This window comes from Salarias fasciatus, chromosome 10 (genome assembly GCF_902148845.1).
Source record: "Salarias fasciatus chromosome 10, fSalaFa1.1, whole genome shotgun sequence".
Classification (NCBI taxonomy): Eukaryota; Metazoa; Chordata; class Actinopteri; order Blenniiformes; family Blenniidae; genus Salarias; species Salarias fasciatus.
In genome coordinates, this window is record NC_043754.1 from 1,414,383 (window position 1) to 1,437,885 (window position 23,503).

The 23,503-nt window shown below is 49.4% G+C and overlaps 1 protein-coding gene across 2 annotated transcripts in view; it reads right to left on the reverse strand.

The window, feature by feature from the left end:
• Positions 1 to 2,212: 2,212 nt before the first annotated feature.
• opcml (opioid binding protein/cell adhesion molecule-like) overlaps positions 2,213 to 23,503 on the reverse strand; it is a 372,753-nt gene continuing 351,462 nt past the window's right edge. For both annotated transcript variants that reach the window (XM_030101011.1, XM_030101010.1), the window contains 4 exons: positions 5,887 to 6,024; positions 4,642 to 4,762; positions 3,514 to 3,665; positions 2,213 to 3,233 (listed from right to left, as the gene is read on the reverse strand). In XM_030101011.1, the coding sequence (XP_029956871.1) occupies positions 3,133 to 3,233; positions 3,514 to 3,665; positions 4,642 to 4,762; positions 5,887 to 6,024 (512 nt within the window). In that variant the 3' untranslated portion in view covers positions 2,213 to 3,132. The remainder of the gene's footprint in view (positions 3,234 to 3,513; positions 3,666 to 4,641; positions 4,763 to 5,886; positions 6,025 to 23,503) is intronic.

Sequence of the window (23,503 nt, forward strand, 5' to 3'; positions counted from 1 at the left end):
GGAGGAAACGGTCACTCCGATGGTTTAGGAGGAAACGGTCACTCCGATGGTTTAGGAGGAAACGGTCGCTCTGAGGGTTTAGGAGGAAACGGTCACTCCGATGGTTTAGGAGGAAACGGTCGCTCTGAGGGTTTAGGAGGAAACGGTCACTCCGATGGTTTAGGAGGAAACGGTCACTCCGATGGTTTAGGAGGAAACGATCACTCTGAGGGTTTAGGAGGAAACGGTCACTCCGATGGTTTAGGAGGAAACGGTCACTCCGATGGTTTAGGAGGAAACGATCGCTCTGAGGGTTTAGGAGGAAACGGTCACTCCGATGGTTTAGGAGGAAACGGTCACTCCGATGGTTTAGGAGGAAACGGTCACTCTGAGGGTCTAGGAGGAAACGGTCACTCTGAGGGTCTAGGAGGAAACGGTCACTCTGAGGGTTTAGGAGGAAACGGTCACTCCGATGGTCTAGGAGGAAACGGTCACTCCGATGGTTTAGGAGGAAACGGTCACTCTGAGGGTCTAGGAGGAAACGGTCACTCTGAGGGTTTAGGAGGAAACGGTCACTCCGATGGTTTAGGAGGAAACGGTCGCTCTGAGGGTTTAGGAGGAAACGGTCACTCCGATGGTTTAGGAGGAAACGGTCACTCCGATGGTTTAGGAGGAAACGGTCACTCCGATGGTTTAGGAGGAAACGATCGCTCTGAGGGTTTAGGAGGAAACGGTCACTCCGATGGTTTAGGAGGAAACGGTCACTCCGATGGTTTAGGAGGAAACGGTCGCTCTGAGGGTTTAGGAGGAAACGGTCGCTCTGAGGGTTTAGGAGGAAACGGTCGCTCTGAGGGTTTAGGAGGAAACGGTCACTCCGGTGATCACAGGGAGGTTTTTCTTGTTTCCTGGTAAACGTGTCCTTCATTCTGTCTGCTTTAATCTGTTTGTTGGGATAATGTCAAAATGAGTTTCAGAGAAATAAATATATAAATAACTGCATGAACTAATGTCAGCAGTCATTTGACTCTGTGTGATTCTCATCATTCAAAAAAAAACACCTGTCAGCAGTTATTAGAACTATTTAATGTGGAAATGAATCAAACTGTTGAGTCAGAACGACTCGCTCTGGTTTTGCTTCTGATTCTTTTTTTCTGAACCAATAAACAGAAATGATCACTTTGATAAAATACTCTTCAATAAAGAGAGATTTCTTTGGAAAAGCGTCTGGTCCTCTCAGTCAGAATGTTCTGGAACGTGAACGATTGACTGACTGCTGAAACACTGCAGCGCCCCCTGTCGGTCAGACAGAGGGAACTTTTAACACAAAGGAAAATCCAACCTGGACTCCTTAGTCTGAAACTGATCTCAGTTTCGGTTAAATCACAAAATGTGTAAATGTGACGATTCTTCCTTCGTCTCTAATTTCAAGAGAAAATCACTGAATTTTTCAGTCGTTCTAAATGTTCAATGTTCGTCACTGCTGTTTCAAAAAGACGTCCGGGACGAAGCAGGCGGCGACGTGAAGGTTCGCCAGTCTGGGTTCAGTTGGACTGGAGGAAGTCGCCTCGCCCATTTCCCGCTGGGGTTGTTCAACGTCTGCTGGAAAACTGATGCACATCTGTGGAGCGGCAAGCGTTCGACCGGACGGCGAGCGTTTTGAACGGGCGGCGAGCGGCAGACGCTGAACGTCTCTTCACTGAGGTTCACATGGAAACGGATTGCGTCTCGCAGAAGAGGAGCTCCAGCTGTCGCTGTCACTACTGCTTGGAATACTGTGGAAGCAGATGAGGGAATCTGAAGGAGCGTCGTGCTGCTCTGATGGAAGCTTTGCATAGTTTGACTGAACAGGTGCTTTCATTGATTTTGTTCGGAGACAAGTTTTAAATGTTGCTTTGAATAACCGATTAATTTAGATAAAATCAATAAAAACAACAACAGCCGTCAGGATTTTCATCAGCTTTGGATTTCCTGGATTAACAAATCCTTCAATACTGGAGCTCCTCTTTCTAAATTAAACCTCGAGCAGAAATCACAGGAGAGCTTCTTCTTCGTCTTCTTCTTCTTCTTTTATCTTTTCTGCCATTTTGAAAAGTAAAAAAAAAAAAAAAAAAAAAAAAAAAAACCTTCCAGATTTTTGTTTGGAAACAAATGAGAAAAGCTGCGGTGCCTGAAAATAAAATAAAATTGCCAATAAAATCTCTTCTGTGTGGAAGGTACTCCGAGTTTAATTTTCCCAAACTGCTGCTTGAAAACAAGATTGTAAAAATACAAAGGAAACATCACGAGCCGTGCAGAAAGCAGTTCCCAAATTCAATCTTCTCCTCTAAATGAGCGGCGGCGCTTCAGCGGGAGGCGAGCTGCTAATCCCCCCTCCCCCCACTGGGTGGAGCTGCTGCCACTCTGACCTCCGACCTCAGAAACACCGTTTGATGCATTAAAAAAAGACGAATAGAGAAAAGAACAACAGTGCAAGAATCTTCTGTACACGTCTGTACAACCTCTACACTACGGTGGAGTGACGGTGTGGCTGCTGGAGGACCCTGCCTGAGAAATCATGACGACTGTTTTATTGACGCGGAGTGTTTCTGTGGAGGATCAGTTTCTCTGGTTTGCATACGACTGTAAAAATACAGTAAAATTCAACAATCACGTTGCATTTTTTCCCTTTTTTTTTGTCATTTCCTTAAAAAAGCTTCATGGTTTTGTACAGATATCGAACAGGACGTGACACGATAATAATCTGAATGTACACTTCAATATTGGGCAATAAACAGTCAACTATCAACAGTTACATGTATTTTTTTCTTTGTTTTTTTCTCTTTTTTCATTTCCACATACAAAAGGTTCGGGCATACACAAACTCAGTAGTTCTACCATCATCAGATTAGTGCATGATCACATGTTTTCCTTCCGCGGTCGAAGCCTCTCGCTCTCAGCGAGCTAAAGGAGAACAGACTCCAAACAAAGCCAGAGAGAAGAAGAAGGAGGAGGAAAGGGAAGAGGGAAACCAAAAGAAAACCAAGTTTCAACCACGGCCAATCCGGAACTTCATTCTTCTTCTGGCACTAAATGTCTGTTCTTGCCGTTCGGTGCTGAGAGAAGCTTGGAGCGGAGGTGGGGGAGGGGGGCTGTGGGGGGTCGGGGGGGTCTCCATCAGAACTTGACCAGGTAGAGTGAGGTGACGGTCATCAGAAGGCAGGTGGAGCAGTGGGGCAGCACGGCGGCGCCGTTCACGTCGTGCATGGCCCCGGGACCTGCAGGGGCGGAGAACAGGGTTAAGGGTGGATCCAGGACCGGGAGGGGGAGGGGGGATGAAGCTGATGAAGCTTCATGAAGCTTCATCTGCTCGTCACTGCGCCAAACTGTGCAGGACGAGATACGCAGCAAGGTTTTCATGACAGCAGAGGAAGAATAAACTATAAACCCTGGACAAGGCAGGCACAAAGAATAAAGAGCCTGTAGAAGGAAGTGGCTCCACAAAGGGAACGCTCCCATTTCTCACAGAGCCTGAAGGCGTCGGCGGGCGGCGCTCACCATAGAGGATGATGCTGGCGTTGGTGATTCCCATGGCGTTCATGGCGACGCAGGTGTAGTTCCCGTAGTCTTCCTCGGAGACGTTGAAGAAGATGAGCAGCGACTGTCGACCCTGGTTCTCGATCTTGACCCCGTTGAGTCCGTTGAGGAGCCTGGAAGAGAGCCGGAGCGTGTGAGACTCTCATCAGCCGCCGCCGCCGCCGCCACCACCGCACACGTTCTCCGAAACGCATGAAATGATAATCTATTCTACTGCTGTGGGCTGAAGAAAGCAAACATCTCCCAGCTTCAGAGCCCCGCCTCCCAACGCCTTCCTGACAGAGGAGTGCCTCCTCCTCTGCTCCTCCTCCTCTCCTCTCCTCCTCCTTGCTTGTGGACGCTCGTCATTTATTTTATCGCCTGCTCCGTCTTTTTCTCCCTCTCTTCTGGGTTTTATCTTTCGGGCTGCTGTCCCCGTCAGGGACCATTTAGCTGCTCTCCGGCTCTCCGGCTGCTCACAAACACTCCCAGGCTCCAGCATCACGGAGGGAAACGACTGAAACCACATCCTCCTCTCAAACATCTCGCCCTCACACTCCACCGACACAAACTAATCACACTGGAGGAATAAGACCCGTTGCCTCGGTGACCGGAACTGTGCTGCAAACGATCTGACTTTCTTCCTTCATTTCCTCATAAAGTGATTATAAGCGGCTGTTTTGGCCCCGAGAGTCGAAAACGGAAGACGACCGGGTGAAGTTATAACTCACAACCAAGGCACTGAATGCAGTTCTGTCCTGAAGAGCGACCTGAGTGTGGAGTCTGCACCGCGGGGGGTCTCAGCGAGCGGAGAGAGGAAATAATGAGTTAACGGGAATCCCTGCCCTGTGTGGATATTTCACTCCATTCGGCTCCGGAAGGCCGATTAAAGAGCGAACCGCCGGAAGCTCCTCAGGTTTCCTTAAAACCACATTAAAACACACTTCATTTCTTTCTTTGCACCAAAAACACCAAAAACAGAGTTCTTCCTGAGTTTAAATGTTACAGTGAGCAGACGTCAACTCCAGATGTCAACTCTGCCACCCAATGTGGACAAAAGGCAGTGTCGTGTGTGTGTGTGCGTGTGCGTGTGTGTGTGAAGCCACCGACCTGCGGTCTTCTTTGTACCACTCAAAGTCGGCCCTGGGGACGGCCGAGGCCTCGCACTGCAGGACGCCTCTCTGTCCCACCGGGGTCCCGGTACTCCTGGCCTTGGAGATGAAGGGGGGGTCTGCAGAGCAGGGCGACAGCAGGGGGGCGTTCAGTGACCCTGGTCTACCGGGCTGCAGCACTGCAGCGACTAATTCAGTTCAGAATGCAGACGAGACCATCCGGGACGCCACCGGCTGCTGGAGCAGCCTGCTAACTAATAACAAACCAGGAGGAAATCCGAAGTGATGGTGATGAAGTCAGGGAAAGTCAATTTTACCGGTCTAGACATTCCAGTCGTGATGTAGACGGTAAAGAAGAGACGTGGAGACGGAATGCTGTAGTCGAGGATTACAGGATGCAGAGAAACTCCCTTTCTGCAAATCCCGTCAGGTCCCGCTCTACATGAGCAGATGTACGGATCTGAGTCCAGTTTATGGTTCAGCCTTCTACAGTCCTGCTTTCCGTGTGGCAGCAGCATGTCTGTAGCCTCGTAAACCAGCCCCGGTTAGGGTTAGGGTTAGGGTCCACATCTGGATTTTGGAGTCGGTTACTCCTTTGACTGATGGCGCACTTCAGCCAATCAGCGCTTCAAAACAAAGACGTCATCAAAATGCGATAGCTTCTCTAAGAGTTAGCTTTAGCTCCTTAGCGCTTTAGCTCTAGCTTCTCGACACGTAAAACGTCTTTTCCTGTTAGAGACTCACCAGGCGCAGACTCTTGCTCTTGCTCGGTTGTTGTAATTCTTGGTATTTTGGCTCTAACTTTACTTATTGCAGCTTTCAGACGATGGTTAATGTTTATCTTCGTAATCTCCGCTACGCGCAGTGATGGCGTCACTTCCGGTTCTGCCACCGGGATTCGCCAAAAAAATTTGAAAACAAAAAGCGGCAACGCTGACTGGCTCGTCAGTTGCACTGCCCCAACGCATTTTTGTTATTATTGCCTTGTCCCCAGACTCTAACCAGCTCATCAATCCAAATGTGGATGAGGAGTGGGCGGGGCTGGTTTACCAGGCAAGAATTAATCAGTGACGGGTCCTAAAGCCAGACTTTGGACAACTCGGGACTGGAACACTGGACTGGACTTGATTTGGACACGATCAATAACTCTCAATGACACAGGAACCTCCATCAGCCGCTGGAGCCACGTGGTGGAGTTAAACTCCGCCCAGTTTGAGCATGAATCAGACGGCGGGACTCTTACAGTTGACGGTGACTTGCACGGTCCTGAGGTCGGGGTTGGAGACGTCGTTGGAGGCGATGCAGTTGTACGACCCGGACTGCTCTTTGGTGATGGCCGTCAGCTCCAGGTTTTCACCCTCCGTCACAAATTTATAGGTTCCTGAGGAGAAGGAGAAAAACACCACGAAACTCAATTCTTCAAACGTTTACAGTGCTGACGAGTCGTGATGAGCAGACGAAGCTTCACGAAGCTTCATGAAGCACTGTCTTTATTCTCTGAAGCCATCACATGGCGCTATCTGTTCAAGACATGTTTGAGAGCACACTTTATTGCCAGTCTTCTTGGCTCTATCGTACAACCAAGAGCGCCATCTTGTGGCCAATCACTAATTGAGAAGCAAAGCATAGCGCTGACCGGCGTACGCTCCAGGTCTAACTGATCATCAGAGGGTGACTGAAGTGTTGAACTGTAGCTTCGGACTGCTGGAATCGCTTCACTCAACCTGAAACCAGGTCGTCACTGGTTCCCTGTATGAACAGAACCCACAAAGAGCAGTGTGAGGACGAGGCTGGTGTCCAATTACAAGCATACGCATCAGGCTGAGAGCTGTTGACAGGCTGCCTCCTGGAAGCCGGCCAATAAAAATACTCTCAGGAAAACAGAATTTAAAATGTGGCGCAGCAGGTGAAGAGAAGAGAAACACAAAGAGCTGATAGCAAGATGAAAAACAAAAACAGGAAGGAGCAGAACGGCTCCTCTGTAAGAAGAGCAGGACTTTGGTTCAGTATTTATCTGCTCCGCAGCAGAGCCCCCCGCTGAGGGGGTCGATAAGGCGGCTGGTCCAGACTGAAATGGAAGGTCTGCTGTGACCAATAACAACAGATCACTGTCTGCTGCACGCTTTTATTCTGAAGGCCACGCTGAGGCTGAGGCTGCTGGATGGTCATGGAGGCGGCCGGGAGTACTGCTTTACTGAAACATGGCTTGGGGGGGGGGGGGGGGTGAGATAGGAGGGTGAAGTAGAGGGTGAGGTAGGGGTGAGGTAGGGGTGAGGTGTCACGTTTGCATTTCTGCCCTTAAACTTTCAATCAAAGCATCTAACTGTCATAGATAGATAGATAGATAGAACTAGCAATATAGCAATCAATAGTCACTGTGACGCTAAATTCGACTCACACTACTATAAATCCGCCAAAAACACTAAAAACTCTACTAAATCCATTAAAAACAGTCGAAGAACTCCAGGAATTTGTTTCCGTTCAGCCTCGTCAGGATTTGGTTGGTTGAATTAATCCCTTCTCCTCCGAGCGCCACGAGATTTAATCCAGGAAATATTAGAAACTGTCTTCAGAGGAAAAACGTCCGGCTGATCAGATTTACCTGCTAGCACCAGACGCCGTGGCGCCGCTGGTAGTTTGTAGGACTCACTAACCCGGAACAGAAGGAGCCTCATGGAGAAAGAGCTGAATGTCGTCACGAAAGACGCTCAGGACTTTCTGGCTTGTTGATTTTCCACATTGTGACGAGCTGCTTCATACTTTGGAATCCTAACATGATGCTTCTGATGCAGCAGACATGTGACCCGAGTCCGGATGAGACCTGAAACTTCCTCATTCAGGCTCCTCTGACTCCACGTACTGGTACTGCTCACCTGCTTTATTCAAGGGAGGACTGAAATAAGAAGGACTTCAGGGTGAAGCAGATGACAGCTCTGTGATCTAACACATCTAGGTCTATAATCTCAGCGCTCCACTGACTCCAACAGCCTTCCTGCTGGAGCGAGCAGCAGGAAACAACCAGGAAGAGTCCAGGGTGAGATGAAGCTTCAGAGAAGCTTCCTGCTTCTCTTTCAATACGGGAGTTTGCTCTGCAGCAGGGCGGCGAGTTCCAGCGAGGCCTGAACGCTCACTGGAACCTCAGCCAGAACATTAAGACCAGTGATCAGTGGTGGATGCCGGAGGCAGACCTGGACCACAGTGTATCAGAAGTTTTGCTTCTGATTGGAAGATGCTCGGAACAGTTTGTGGCGTGAACGGCAGTGGAAGGCGAGCGTGGTCAGAACTGTTTGGTTCAGTAAGAAAAACACAGTTAAGCTAAATATACTGTACTCTAAACACTAAAGACCTGATCTGCTCAGATGTGTTACATCGCATGCTTCCAGAAACAGATCGCAGTCTTCAGTTTCCGTGATTTCAGGGGGTCAATTAAAAAAATCATCATGATTGACAGCAGACACAAACATGAGGATGAAAATGAGCACTTTGCTGGAATTACTCTCTACTTACATGGAAACACTGGAAACAGGAACACTTGGAGGGACTGGATGGAGTGTGAACCCCCCACCCCTCCCCCAAACCCCCCCACCTTCAACCACGCCCAGTGAGATGGACGCCTTAAAGAAAGAGTTCATCAAACGATTTGGAACTTCACGGCAAATCAATCAGAATGTGGCATTCAGGAGACGAAACACGAGGCGACAGAAGAGATTTTCAGATGCAAGCCCCAAGAAGGAGCCGCCTCCAGAAGGATGTGAATAAAAGCCGTGGGGAGCCAGCTGGGAAAATACCTCTGAACACAACAGCAGCAGCTTCTCTGCTACATGCTGACCTGGGCTGTTACACAGAAGCAGGATTCATTCATCCAGGATGAATGGCTGAAAGGTTTAAATCCTGACAGAGGGCCTGGCTCAGTGAGGCGATAACGGGTGGAGAGCAGGAGAAGAAATACTGGTTTCTGTTTGTGGGACTTCTGACTGAAATAATGACACTGAATAAATCCTGGACCTGGTCCTGGTCTGGAGCAGACTGAATCCTGGACCTGGTCCTGGTCTGGAGCAGACTGAATCCTGGACCTGGTCCTGGTCTGGATTAGGATAGCTCCACAGAATAAATCTCCATGGTAACTGATCCTGGATTAGTTAATCCAGGATAACCAAGATATCCCAGCTGAATCCCTGATTTTAGTTTAGTGCAGCAGGAACCTGAACGAGAGCTTTTCTCTCAAACTGCTCAGAAAGGGAGCATCCGTCCCCGAGTTTCAGATTTGCTGTCTTCCTCCTGCAGGCGGGCGGCTCGGGGCTCTGCTCTCGTTACACTGAGAAAATAAACTAATTGTTTCCAAAGCGGAGCTGCGGAGCTGCGCTGCAGATCAGCAGCATGTTCTGCTGCTGCTGCTGGGAGGAAGACAGAGAGCAGCGTCAGTCCAGCAGCGATCGGCACATCAGCATCACATCAGCCTGTCCTCCCAACCCGGTGACAGCTGGAAGCTTCAGCCTGTTGCTTCCAGCTCCAGCAGCTGACTGAACGTCTTCATCACGATGACGTTAAGACGAGCGGCTCGCTGCGTCTTCCTGTGAGAAGTCTACTGTCAGGTTCTGATCTGATTACCACCTGGTCTCAGCTGGTCTCAGCGGCACTCAGAGCAGGGTTCAGTAGTCCGACGGGAAACGAGCTCGACTCTTCAGCAGCCCCCGGTGAATTCACCACTTCACCACGGCCTCTGGTGTTTCCTCTGGTGTTTTCACCGCAGGAACAGCAGGAGACCAGAAAAAGTCCTGCTTCCATCACGGTGATGATTTATTCACTGAATCCATAAAACCTCCAGACGGAGGATCCCTCCAGTTTCAGCTGCGTTCCTTCAGTTTTGCATTTGCTCCGTTGATAAACCACACAGACGCATTAGTCCCGTATCCAACCGTTAAATGAGCCGAGTGCAAATCTGGATTTCCCAACGCGAAGCACGACGGAGCCCCAGAGCAGAAACGACGGGAACATTTACATCTTCACCAGAACTTCACCTGATTTTTATACAAAATATCCCACAAAGGTTTGGCAGTGAGAGCCCTGAGGAAACAACCGGGCTTCAGGTGGAACTCAGACATCATGTTAGTCTGTTTAGAACCAGCTCCGCTGCAAAAACAGCAGTTTGACAGAAATATATCTGTTTTCTCTGATGCAGTTTTGAGAGTATTGTGGATTCCGTGTACAGAAAACAGTTTTTCCTTCTGACTGCCGACTCTTCTCCTTATTTACAACCCACAGTTTTAGTTCAGCAGTTTTGCCAAAAAAAGGTGAAGAAACACTAAAGACAAACAGCATCCGTCCGTCCTGAGCAGACAGAGGCGGTAACGCTTCATTCTGAATATCCACACGTCGTCCGTCCCCAGAAAAACTCCCAGGATTCAGTCTGATGACCGGCTGAACATCGTTCCTTCAACACGACCAGCAGCTGATCTCAGGAAGAAATCTGGCGATGAAATCTGAAGAGAAGCTTTCGTCTTCACTCTGTCTCAGCCGGTAGAATAAAACCAGACACTACAGAGGCAGAGGACACAGCAGAGCAATCCACTGCTCCACCTGATCAGGAAGAAACTGGACGTTTCCCGAAGACCACCTGAAGACCGGAGTCCAGTCAAAGCTTCACGATAAAACGACCCTGATGGGTGAATGTAAAGAAGTCATGAAGCTCACGTCTTCCTCTGGAAGAGCGAACAGAAACCATCAGCATCGGCATCATCCCCGCCTCCAGGATCGGTTTGTGTCGCGGCTATAATTCCAGCACAGTATCGGTGTCAGTACAGTGTGACTGGGTGACTAATAGGACAGCCATTAGAGAGCCGGGTGGCGGCGGCGGCGGCGGCGTTAGCCATTAGCTTAAGGAGCTGTGCTCCTGCAGGCAGATTACTGCCGGCCAATTACGCCTCACACAATAGAACAGAGCGGAAATTCTTAGAAATGGCACAAAGAAAGAAAGAAAGCAGCTTTCTAAAGCCACAAAAAGGACGTTTCTTCTGATGCTAACTTCATCATAATGGACGCAAACAACCGGTTTAAACTCCACAGAGCAGAACTTTTAATCTCTCTGAAAACTGAGATCAGGTCATTAGAACACAGTCTGTCGATATCCTGCAGCCAAGACGAGGTTCGGAGCTTTGCTTCTGAGTCTTTAGTGACGAAATGAATCAAACAAATGACAGAAACTGGCTTTAACCTCGAAAGTTATTGATCGCATAAAACTGATGCATTCAGCCCAAACCTGAAGCTCCGGATGGATTCCTGACGTCACCAGACGGGATTTTACTGCAGCAGAGCGAGGCCGAGGCAGACGAGGCTCCATGTCCGATTCAACGTGAAACAAGTCAAAGGTTTCATGATCCTGCTTTTAAAAGAAAAACCTGTTTTCCTTTGAGTTTTAACAGAAGCGAGCAGGAAAGAGCCGTGGAAAGATGGCCGGCGTGGTTCAGATGGAGGTTAAGCTCCACAGAGGAACTGATGGACTGGATCAATCCTCCAGAGACGTGTCCTCCGGTGAAGACAGTCACCAGAAGGTTTCTTTATAAATCTCCTCTTCATCACCAAACGCTCCGCTGCCTGCAGTCCTCACAGTTTAACCAAACTCACATAAACTGATGTCTCACAAACTGATTAATGCCATGATTGATCTTCAGTGTTCAGTCAGTTCCTCATGACACAACTAACTTTTAACCATCGCACAGCTGCTAGCTGACCAGGCTAACCAGTTTCACTGTTAACCGACAGAAGGAAATTCCCACTTTCAGGACCACTTTCACATGGTAAATGTTCTTCTGATTGGTCCCTGATATCATTATTAATCCCTGTTACACCAAGACTCGGTTATAGCGTTCAGCGAGGTTTATTCCTGGATATTAGATTTTACACTGAGCTACATTTTAAGCAAACGAGCTGCTTTGTGAATCACAGACCAGGAGGAAAACACTGGGGGGTAGGAGTCCTGATGACCTTCAAAAGTTGAAGTTAAAGCATTAAAATCCGCCGGTAGTGAAACTCTCGATCATTCTTCTGCTGCAGCAAAGTGAATCTTTTTTTTTCTGGGCTCCATCTCCTTTTCCTTCATCAGCCAATCACAGCAAAGCACAGCTGGAGACGCTGCAGGTGGATCAACGACGCACTCCGAACAGGCGTCGAAACTACGGCGGTGTCACGTCCATCGGACCCACATGACTGCGTGAGGTTTAACCACCAAACAGCTCATCGCTCATCGAACTTTTTTAAACATTTGCTGAGTACCAGAGCACCGCCTGCACCACCACAGCGTCAAATCCAGCGAACGCACCCGATGGCGCTGCGTTAACTTCAACAATCACGTAAAACAGGTTCATAGAAGAGACGGGTTCCAGCTGGGGAACACCTGCGCAAAGTGTTCTGGCACAAATCCATCACAGTGTGAAGCCAAATCTGTCGACACTTGGTGCAAGGCTCCGCCCATCCTGGTGCAATCGGAGTTGACTCGTCAACAAAAACACCAAGTTTGGATTCGTGCGTGTTGGAACTATCGAAATTCACGCCACCTGTCACCACCCGGCACCACCCTGCGCTGCGCCGTTAAAATAGGGCCCCAAGACTTTAAGGGCAAAGATCGAGCCAAGACCGACTCACGCCCAAGACTGAACCAAGACCGAGACTTTAAAGGTGCTGTAGGCAGGACTTTGCTAGTCAATGCTAATTTTTCTGTGTTTTCTTTTAATTAAATGTTAGAGTATCCATTGATAATCCTTTAGGAGTGTAGCATAATTGCACTATTGCGAGGGCGCTGCGTTTCCATCTGTCTCTGTTCTGAGCTGAAAAGGAAACTCGACAGCTCCAGGTATCTTTGACCAATCAGAGAGCCCCTGAGGCTCTAACCGTGATTGGTCGAGGGGCGTTCGTCGCACGTTCTTGTGGGAGGGGCTTAACTTGCGTAAGGGCGTGATGTCAGAGAAAACAGGACAGGATTGGCTGTGCTGGGTTTCAAATCGCCATCTTCGATGGGTCAAATCGAAGATGCGGAATCCTGCCTACAGCACCTTTAAGGGGCCAAAACTGAGTTAAGACCAAGGCAAGACAAAGAAAACACCAAGACTTCAAGGGTCAGAAATCTAGTCGAGACCAAGATTTTAAGAGACTGAGACCGAGTTAAGACAGAGGCAAGACAGACACTTCACGGGACCAAGACTGAGTCAGGACCAAGACTTTAAAGGGCCAAGACCAAGTAAAGACCATGGTAACACCAAGACCTAGTCAAGCCCAAGACTGAATCAAGACCTAGACTTTAAGGAGCAAAGATGGAGTCAAGAGTGCGACCGTAAGAGTGCTGGAAAGTGTTTAATGTGGTGAAGCTCCGGTCACACAGCCTGGAGTCGCTCGAGTTCAGCAGAACGCCAGACTTCCTGAAATACCATGATATTCTGCTGTCAATAGTTTTGTGCGATTCACAAACACACACACACACACACACACACACACACACACACACACACACACACACACACACACACACACACACACACAGTTCTGCTTTCACGCAACTGTTTCTTCCAAATGAGCCTCTGTCTTGATGTGGGCCTGAATTCTGAGTGGATATAATTTCACTCTGGCCGACTGTAGTGATGAGTCCGGTCTGGTCTGATAATTGGACCACAGATGAGGACCGCCTCACCTTGAACTCTGAATAAATGATCCTGCGCTCCTGATTAGTTTCTGCTCAGCAGCAGCAGAACTGTTAATGAGCTCCTCGGGATTTACAACTTTCACGACACCTTCACTGTTAATGTCACCGCGGGAAACTATTTACAGAGTCTGTCGTATTTAGAATCTGAGATCATTCCAGATGTATTTTAAGGGTCATATCTTGCTTTCAAGCTGATGCCTCTTGGCTGCTTTTCAGATTTCTGCTCCATGACTTTCTATATTCTTGATGTTTCAAACAGTCAGTAAAAAAAGCCAGACAGTATTCTACAGAATCAAACTGATAATTATCTTCATATCCAGGCATCTGTAGTTAAACTGCTGACACGCCGAGCCCACACGCGCTAAAATAACGCCAAACATGTGACTTGCTGGTGGCGTATCTGATAATCCGCCACGTGTCGGGGCAGAATGCATCACAGCTGAGGCGGCAGGTGTAGAGAGCGTGGCGGTGCGGCGCCGGGCGTTCGGCACACAGCGAGCAGCTCTGCACACATCGCCGGACGAGCGCCAGGAAGACCGACAGAAATAAAGCAGGACGCGGCGCGTTCTGGCATCGAGGCCGAGCAGGAGATGTGATGTTATTCCTCGTTTCATAACAGTCTGAACGCTCAACCAGAACAACATGTCCTGTCCAGGAGGACACCTGTCCTTCCAGGAAGATGCCTGTCCTGTCCAGGAGGACATCTGTCCTTCCAGGAAGATGCAGAGAGTTCTAAATGGGACAAATTCACCAACTAGAACTCAGACTATCACCAGTTTAACGGTAAAGACAGTAGAAATGTAACAGTGAAGGAACTCTGTGGTCTGATCAGCGAGGAGGAAGTACTGGAGCTAAGTGTAAAAATGAAACCCAGAAAACCAGCAAAAATATATACTTAAGTAATTTAACTATCCTACTTAAGTAAAACAAAATAATAATAATAAAATAATTAAAATAATAAATAAAAATAATAAAATAAATAAAATAATAAATATAATTTACTTTTAAAAGTGTTTTCAGAACTAAAAGTAGAAGGACTCACAGTGGGTTGTCTCTTGTATTTCATTAATAAACAGTTTGGTCTGAGTTTCCCTCTTAGGAAACAACCTGCAGAATTTGACACAGCAGAGCGAAATGCATCACAGAGAGTTAGCATGAGTACGGCGGCATTTACAATAAAGGGAGGCTGTTGCTGGTAAGTAGTGACGGGCAGATGAAGCTTCATGAACCACTGTGCATTTTCTGAAGCCACTGGATGGTGCGAGCTGTTCAAGATTTTTTTTTTTTTTTTACCTGTCCTGTCCAGCATCGAAGCAGTATAAAGGAGGGCTGGCTGCTGGAATGTTCCAGACAGATTTACTCTTCCAAGAGGAACTCATGAGTATAACGCTCATCTTGATAATACGACTTCTAACTTTACTTGACTTTATTTTGAACACTGGGATATGACATTACTGGACCTGACAGGGGGACAGAAAGACAGGTAGAGAGAAGGTGTGACGATCCTTCAACTGGAACCCAGACTGCAGCTGAGCGGCTAAACCTGAACAGACAGAACAGAGAACATCCTACGGACTTCTGTTAGAGAACACAGGTGGTAGTTATCTGGGACGTGAAGCTGAGGATCCAGGTGTCAAATAACAAACCAGGGCATCAGAAATGTTTGGAGCACACTTCATTTCCAGTCCTCCAGCCTCTATCTTAGAACTGAGAGTGCCATCTAGTGGCTTCAGAAAATAAAGAGTGGTTCATGAAGCTTCATCTGCTCATCACTATACTGGAAATACTAATATCTGCAGAGGTATAAGAATGATAACATTAATTAATTAATCTTGATTAATCTTAATTCTGGAGCCAGCTATTTATATCTTTGCATGATTTTTTTGAGTTATCAGTGTTACTGGAACACTCCACTGGAAATATGAGTCTACCTCGTTTAGCTCCGACAGCAGAGCAGTCAAACATTTTAATGAGGAGAAAATATTTTATAAAACAGATTTGAAGTATTTTGCAGATTTACTGAAAGATAAAGTTCATCTGTGAACAAACTCTGAGGTCAGAATTGGAATCATTGAACAGAAATAGAGAGCATTTTGATCTTTTATTTTCTTAAATTGCTGCCCTCCATCACTGGATTATAAAAACATATCGAATGTAATGACTGATAAGTGAAAACTGAATGATCGTGAGCATACGGGTTGTAATCCAGCAGCGTTCTGAGTGCAGCTGAACATCAGGTGAAAGTTTCACACCTTCACTTTGAACAGCTGCTCCACGTTTCTGTTGTTTTCAACCAGACTGTCTGCTTTAAAGTCGCCGTTTGTTCTTCTTCTCTGTCTGAGCAGGAGGCTGCCGGAGGAGAGGCGCTTTGAGCCGGAGGAGCCATGGGACCGATCAGGACCAGGGTGCACGAGACGCTAACAGAGCATCTGAAGCTCGCTGAAGTTAAAACCTTCAAAACGTCTTCACATGCAAATGTCAACAACAACCAACTGGATAGATTTTGGCTATCACTTCACACGAGCCGTTTCTCTGCACGTTCAGCGGCTCAATGCTCGTCATGGCAGCAACCCGGTTCCTCCAGGCCAGCAGTTCAGCTGGTTTCAGAATACAGACGTGTGGTTTAAACTCCATGGAGCACATGGTCACTGATCATCCTGCAGGAAAACACCGTGACACTAAACTGATGAGCTGACGGGACGCCAGACGCCTCAGCCGTCGCCTGACCTCACAGCAGCAGAGGAAAAGAGGACGAATGCTCCAGGTCAGGAACCGCGACCTCTCCAGCTGGCGGAGCGGAGGGGTCAGACTCCGAGGTGTGTGTGTGTGTGTGTGTGTGTGTGTGTGGGGGGGGGGGGGGGGGGGGAGTCAAGGGGGACTGGAACTAATAGTGATGGGAATAACAGCTAAAATTAACGGTGTTAGGAACACTCCTGACTTCAGCATTTATCTAACGACTATCGTTACATCACCGTCACTGTTACCGTCACCGTCACCCTGACCGTGACCGACGGTCCGTTATGAAGTGTGAAGTGAAGCAACCCGTTCAGGTTTCATCCAGCTACACAGGCGTTTTCCCCATGGCGAGGGGGCGTGGCCACCGCATACGTGATGATGATTGGCTGAAGTGCAGTCAGACTTCATGGTGGACCAATCAGAGGCCGTGTTCAGTTCAGCAGCTTCGCTTTCAGCCGATTGCAGGAGAAGTAACTAGTAGCTTTAGCTAGTTACTTTTCAAAAGCAACGTTCCTGACAGTCAGAGTGTTAGAAATATAGTCGGACGTGTAGACATAAAGTCTGCAGAGAAGGAACGGTGCTCATAAATGCATTAATACAGTGTGTGTGTGTGTGTGTGTGTGTGTGTGTGTGTGTGTGTGTGTGTGTGTGTGTGTGTGTGTGTGTGTGTGTGGGGCTGCCCCCTCTGCAGAGGACAGCGATGGGGGACAGAGACAGACTCTGGATGAGAAGCGGCGTCTCTGCTGACAGCAGCCAGCAGGCGCCGTGAAGCTTCATGCTTCCTGACCACCGCTGAGCATCATGGTCCCTCCTGTGCTCGCCGTCTCCCTCAGGACGGGGTTTTTTCCCCTCCTGCTGACACCGCCCGGCGGCCATCCTCCCCTCCCCCACCTGGCCGTCACTCTGCGCCCGAGGCGGCGATCTGGGAGACGAAGGACGCTCTGAAGTTCAGCAGCACCGGCCGCCATCTTGATCTGTCTGATGACCTCCGACCACCTTCAAGCTGCTCTCAGGGGAGCGAGGCCTCAGGGCGCCGTCCTCCTGCACCCCCACTGAGGGCAACTTCCATAGTCCAGGTCTTCGTTCCTGGACAGGAAGACTCGGTCCACACGCCTCGGAAACGCAGCACCAGATCAGAACCCCGTCCAACCGACTGCTGGGGACAGAGGCAGCGTCTCGCAGATCCACCGCTCTGCTAAATAAAGAAGTTTCAGGCTTCAGGGACCTTCGGTCCCAAAATAATCTTTAAAAACAAGTCAGAGAAAACTGAAATCGACAGAACGACACAAACCCTGCTGCTGCAGCCCGGGCCGACCAGCGGCTCTGCCGTGGAGCTCAGACGGTGGACGGCGTCCAGGAGGGGGGGTCACCGGGGTCACCGAGTCTCCATGAGGCTCAGATCCCTGAATCCTCCTGAGTCCCACCAGTTCATGCCCCCCCCACCATCACAAACGGTCCCCTGTTCAAGTCCCGGACCCTTCGCTGATCGGCGCCGAGCCGCTGCCTCCTGCTGCAGACACACTTCCTGCTGCTGCAGACACACTTCCTGCTGCTGCAGACACACTTCCTGCTGCTGCAGACACACTTCCTGCTGCCGCAGACACACTTCCTGCTGCTGCAGACACACTCCTCCTGCTGCAGACACACTTCCTCCTGCTGCAGACACACTTCCTCCTGCTGCAGACACACTTCCTGCTGCCGCAGACACACTTCCTGCTGCTGCAGACACACTTCCTCCTGCTGCAGACACACTTCCTGCTGCCGCAGACACACTTCCTGCTGCCGCAGACACACTTCCTGCTGCCGCAGACACACTTCCTCCTGCCGCAGACACACTTCCTGCTGCTGCAGACACACTTCCTGCTGCTGCAGACACACTTCCTGCTGCTGCAGACACACTTCCTCCTGCTGAAGACACACTTCCTGCTGCTGCAGACACACTTCCTCCTGCTGAAGACACACTTCCTGCTGCTGCAGACACACTTCCTCCTGCTGCAGACACACTTCCTGCTGCTGCAGACACACTTCCTGCTGCTGCAGACACACTCCTCCTGCTGCAGACACACTTCCTCCTGCTGCAGACACACTTCCTCCTGCTGCAGACACACTTCCTGCTGCCGCAGACACACTTCCTGCTGCTGCAGACACACTTCCTCCTGCTGCAGACACACTTCCTGCTGCCGCAGACACACTTCCTGCTGCCGCAGACACACTTCCTGCTGCCGCAGACACACTTCCTCCTGCCGCAGACACACTTCCTGCTGCTGCAGACACACTTCCTGCTGCTGCAGACACACTTCCTGCTGCTGCAGACACACTTCCTCCTGCTGAAGACACACTTCCTGCTGCTGCAGACACACTTCCTCCTGCTGAAGACACACTTCCTGCTGCTGCAGACACACTTCCTCCTGCTGAAGACACACTTCCTGCTGCTGCAGACACACTTCCTGCTGCTGCAGACACACTTCCTCCTGCTGCAGACACACTTCCTGCTGCTGCAGACACACTTCCTCCTGCTGCAGACACACTTCCTGCTGCTGCAGACACACTTCCTGCTGCTGCAGACACACTTCCTCCTGCTGCAGACACACTTCCTGCTGCTGCAGACACACTTCCTGCTGCTGCAGACACACTTCCTGCTGGTTCACTGTTGCAGGTGAATTTTTCGGAGTCTTCATTCCCATGTGAATCAGGGAATCAGTGAATCACACAGTGGATCAAACTGGTTCTGTTTCGGTGTCAGAAAAGTTCCCACAGGGAGAACCGGCTCGTGGCGGCCAAGCGTTCATAGTGACGTCGCTTTTCGATCGTTCAATGTCGGCTCTTCCTGTCATTGTTAAGAAGAATTCACCAAGCGTTGGACTGTTCTCCACTAACAGGGAACGTGAGCTGGAGTTAGACCGTCGTGAGACAGGTTAGTTTTACGCTGCTGATGATGTGTTGTTGCGATAGTAACAACAGTCGTGCTTCCAGCGCCTTGAGTGTGAAGCCATGGAGAGAATCAGACCTCAGCAAAAATAAAACTCCAAGCAGGCTGGACCTCCAGAAATTCACATAAATAACAATTAATTAAGATAAAATAAGTCATGTGATGATTCAGGATGATTCAGCTGATTGTAAGGCTCCTGCTGCTCCTCAATATACAACTGATATAAAAACAAAGAGAATCAATGACAGAGTCGAGCCGTTTGAAACATGATTTAAATCACGGTTGGATCTTAAGCCCGATGATTACCGGAGCTGTTCTGAACCTGAAAACTGTTTTCTTTAAGAGAAATCTGAACAATTCCATCCCAGCGACGGCAGTTTGAAGCAGCAGAACATCTGCTGATTTTCCAGCTCATGATCGAAGACTGATGGACGGCCGGGTGGAGACCTGTCCATGACGGAGACAGACGCTGTGCTGCGAGGGAAACAGGTCTGAGGACTTCACCAGGACTCCCAGACCCGCCTGTGGAGGCGCTGGAGAACTGACAGTGTTAAGGAATAACATGAAAAAAACCATCAAAGCCTTCAGAAAGACATAGGGTTAGACCATATCAGACCAGAATCTGAGCAGTGTGGACCAGGGTCAGCATCAAGGTGAGACCACATCAGACCAGAATCAGATCAACACAGACCAATGCTGAACAGTATCAGACATTATCAGATCAGTGTCCTGCCTGCATAGACCAAGGAAGACTAGGATAGACCAGCATAGATCAACGAAGACCACCAAAGACCATTCAAAATTTCATCCTACACCAGCACAGACTAGCATAGACCATCCGAGATCCAGCCGATCCAGCATAAACCAGCCTAGACCAGCACATGGCAGCATCATGCTCACATGGACCAGCTTCACACAGCATCGGATCTGGTTAGACCGGGTTAGACCAGCCCGGACCGGCCCAGACTAGTGAAGACCAGCTGTAGTCTGGCCCACCGAGGGTTTTGGTGCCACCATGTTGGAAACCAGCTCCTGTTTCTATTTTATACTTCTGAAAATAAAGATGAAACTTTCTGACCGTTAACCTGTTAACCTGTCTGTTAACCAGACTATCAACCTGACCTTTAAGCTGTTAACCTGACTGTTAACCTGACCGTTAACCTGACTGTTAACCAGACCGTTAACCTGACCGTTAACCTGATCGTTAACCTGACCGTTAACCTGATCGTTAACCAGACCATCAGATCCATCTTCAGGTCTTTTCTGTCCACGGTCTGAACTTTTTCTTTTTCTGAAAAATCATTGCTGAATCTGAAATCCAAATCACGTTCTACTTTTACAAGTAAATGACAGAAGTTTGTTCTTCCTTTGATATTGCGTCTTTTTACTCTTATTTCCACGCTGGTCTCGTTTCCGGGAGAGCAGCTGTCCTGACCTGCTAGACGCCGCCATGCTGGACGCCGCCATGCAGGACGCCGCCATGCAGGACGCCGCCATGCGGATCTCCTGCTGTCTTGGTGGAAATGAAGCTCTCCGTCATGCCGTCAGTCAGGTGGAGGTTTTGAAGGAAACGCATCTCTTTGGATTTCCTTCTCCTGTGACAGAACATCAGCCGCCCAATAAAAGATCGACTGGCTGCGGCGCCACGGGGTCGGCTTCATCTTTAAAGACACAATTTATATGGAGAAAATGTCCCTGCCAGTCACTTTAATTATGCATCACAGGACCGGTTCTGCAGCCCGGTGCGATTCAGGATTAAAATATAATGACTGAGAAGCGAGAGATGAAGGCCGTCGCCGTACATATCCAAAATGGCAAAATCTATATTTTCACAAAAGCAGCAGCATCACAGGGAGCTTTTCCCTCGTTTTTCTCTGGTAATCGGTTCTTATTCTCCCCCAGGAGCCTGTCACCGCCAAACAAAGCCAGAGTCAACGTTTCAGCGGGAACTAAAACAAATAACAGTTTTAAAAGCTCTCAAACAAACGGCAGTCAGAGCTCTGGATTGTAGCGGCTGTCAGGACGTCGCCGCTAAACGTTCCCGTCTGCAGCCGCAGAACAAAGAGGAGGCGGAGGAGAAAGAGAAGGTGGAGAAAATAAACAACTGAGCCTCATTTCAGAGTCAGCGTCCATCAATCCTCAGAGAGCGGCGGCTCCTCTCAGAACGTCTGTCTGGAGCTGAAGACTCTCTGGGTTGACCGTTTGAGCAGGACGCTCAGAGACGCGACTTCCTGTTTGATTTCCGTACCGGAGTGAACACAGCGGCCGCACAGCTCAGTGGGTTCAGCTCAGTCACCTGATTCTGGTGGTGTTCACCTGTACCAGCGGCGTCTCTGGACTCTTAAAGGCATACCGGTAAAGTGTAAAATCTTATGTCAAAGTTCAGCGGCTGTCGGTTTCAGACAGCAGAAAGCAACACCTGCTCTCATGGCGGTTTTCATTTGGACATTTTAGGTGGATTTAAAGACGAGCTTCAGCGACAGAGTTCAGGCGGGAGAAATTCCTGCACAGATTCAGAATTCTCCTCAGTCTCCGGCGTTAACAGGAGCATCGACTGGAGACTGAAACAGGCCTGATGCTGTCGGGGAATGGATCCCCTGATCAGAGCGAATCGGCGCCGCCGCCGCGCCGCCACCCGTCTGCCGGAGACGAGTCGGGAAGGCAAACAGGATTCACACACAGCCTCCAGCAGGGCAGACGTTACGCCGAACTCAGCAGAACTCCACTCAGCACATGGAGGAACGTCAGGATCACTCCGGCCTCGTGGTGCTGGAGCCCAGCTCAGCCTGGCAGGACATTCGCTGGAGTTTGCACGTTTGTTTTCCTCCCACAGTCCAAAACTGTGTGTGTTGAATCTGAAACCACAGCTGTGAAGGTGTGTGTGTGTGTGACGGTCTGTGTTTCTGTTTGCAGTTTGAAGGATTCGTGTTCCTCCGGATGAATTAAGAATTAAAAAAAAAAAAAAAAAAAAAAAAAAAAAGATGAAAATGCTTCTTAATCTAGAAACATGAAAAATGTGTGTTGAAGACAAAGAACTGAAAATGACGTTTACTGGTGTTTTTTGATAACCGGTGGATTGAAGCAGACTGAGCGTAGCTGTGTGTCCGTCTGATGTCCCTGTGTCCCGGCAGCCATGCTGCTGGAGGACCGGGTTGGACCGGAGCTCTCGCTCTCCCGGTGAGCCTCACGGCTGCCGAGGCCTCCAGACCAGGCCTCCAGACCAGGCCTCCAGACCAGGCCTCCATGGGACCACCTGCCTCGACGGGCCCAGACCGGCCATGAACCGGTCTCTGCTTCACTGCGACCGAGAAGGAGCAACGAGTTCTGGATGTCAGATGCTTCAAACCCGCTGACAGGCGGCGCCATGAAGGGACCATCAGAGACCATCAGAGACCATCAGAGACCATCAGAGACCAGCACCAGGACTGAAACTGAGCCAGAAGTCAGGGATCTGCAGCTCCTGAGCTCCTCTTCTCACAGACCGGACTCGGACTCGAAGCAAACGTTCACTCTAACCGTCTGTGACTTTCAGAGGAAGCAGAACCTGCAGTCTGGCTGCAGCGAGCAGCTCCAGCTCCACTGAACTGGGTCAGAGCAGAAACTAGGACAGACGTTCTCCTACCGTTCTCAGATAAAACGTCTGGATGTCTGACGCCGGCCGGCAGCGGAGCCATCCATCAACTCAGTCCACATCGCTGAGCTTCAACCTTCACATAATGAGCCCAAGGAGTCAAAAGCCGAGTGTTAGCAGGTCGAAAACACGGGTCGACCCGCTAGCTGCAGTGGGAAAGGGATGTTTGTTTGGTCACATGGTTTTTTTGTGTTCTTGATATGTTGTCTTGATATGTAGTCCCTGGTTCAAGTGTGTGTGTGTGTGTGTGTGTGTGTGTGTGTGTGTGTGTGTGTGTGTGTTTGTGTGTGTGTGTGTGTGTGTGTGTGTGTTACTAAAGCACATCCAGGCAGCCTGACCGTCCCCCTGTATTCAGAGTGTGTTGACATTTCAGTGAGAAACGATCTGCTGGCGGTCGGTGTCCAGGGTCAGGTCTGGAGAGAAGTAGAACACAGATTCATAGATTGAACAGATTCAGAGGATGTACAGTACTACTGTACTGAAAAACACCAAGTGTTTAGTCCAAATATGTTGAACAGTCACCCTCCACATCATGGAATCTCCTGCTCTGATCAGTAAAAACACTGCCGTCCTGTTTTTCCACCACAGACTCCGGTCTGTCTCTGTCCTCACTGTTCAAATCCGAGTTTCCCAAATTTAGCAGCGCGGCAGGATTTACTGTTTGTGCTTTTGCCCGGCGCAGTAGTGGGCCCACACACCCTCTCACACACCCTCTCACACACTCTCTCACACACTCATAAAGCACCGGTGTCACGGTGTCGGCGAGTTCACCCACGCCGGCAGCCTCGCTCCATCTCCTCGCAGTCTGGACCGCAGGTCTGTACGTTTTTAGTGTCGAGCATGTAGGAGGAAGATTAACTGGGCGGCGATCAGAG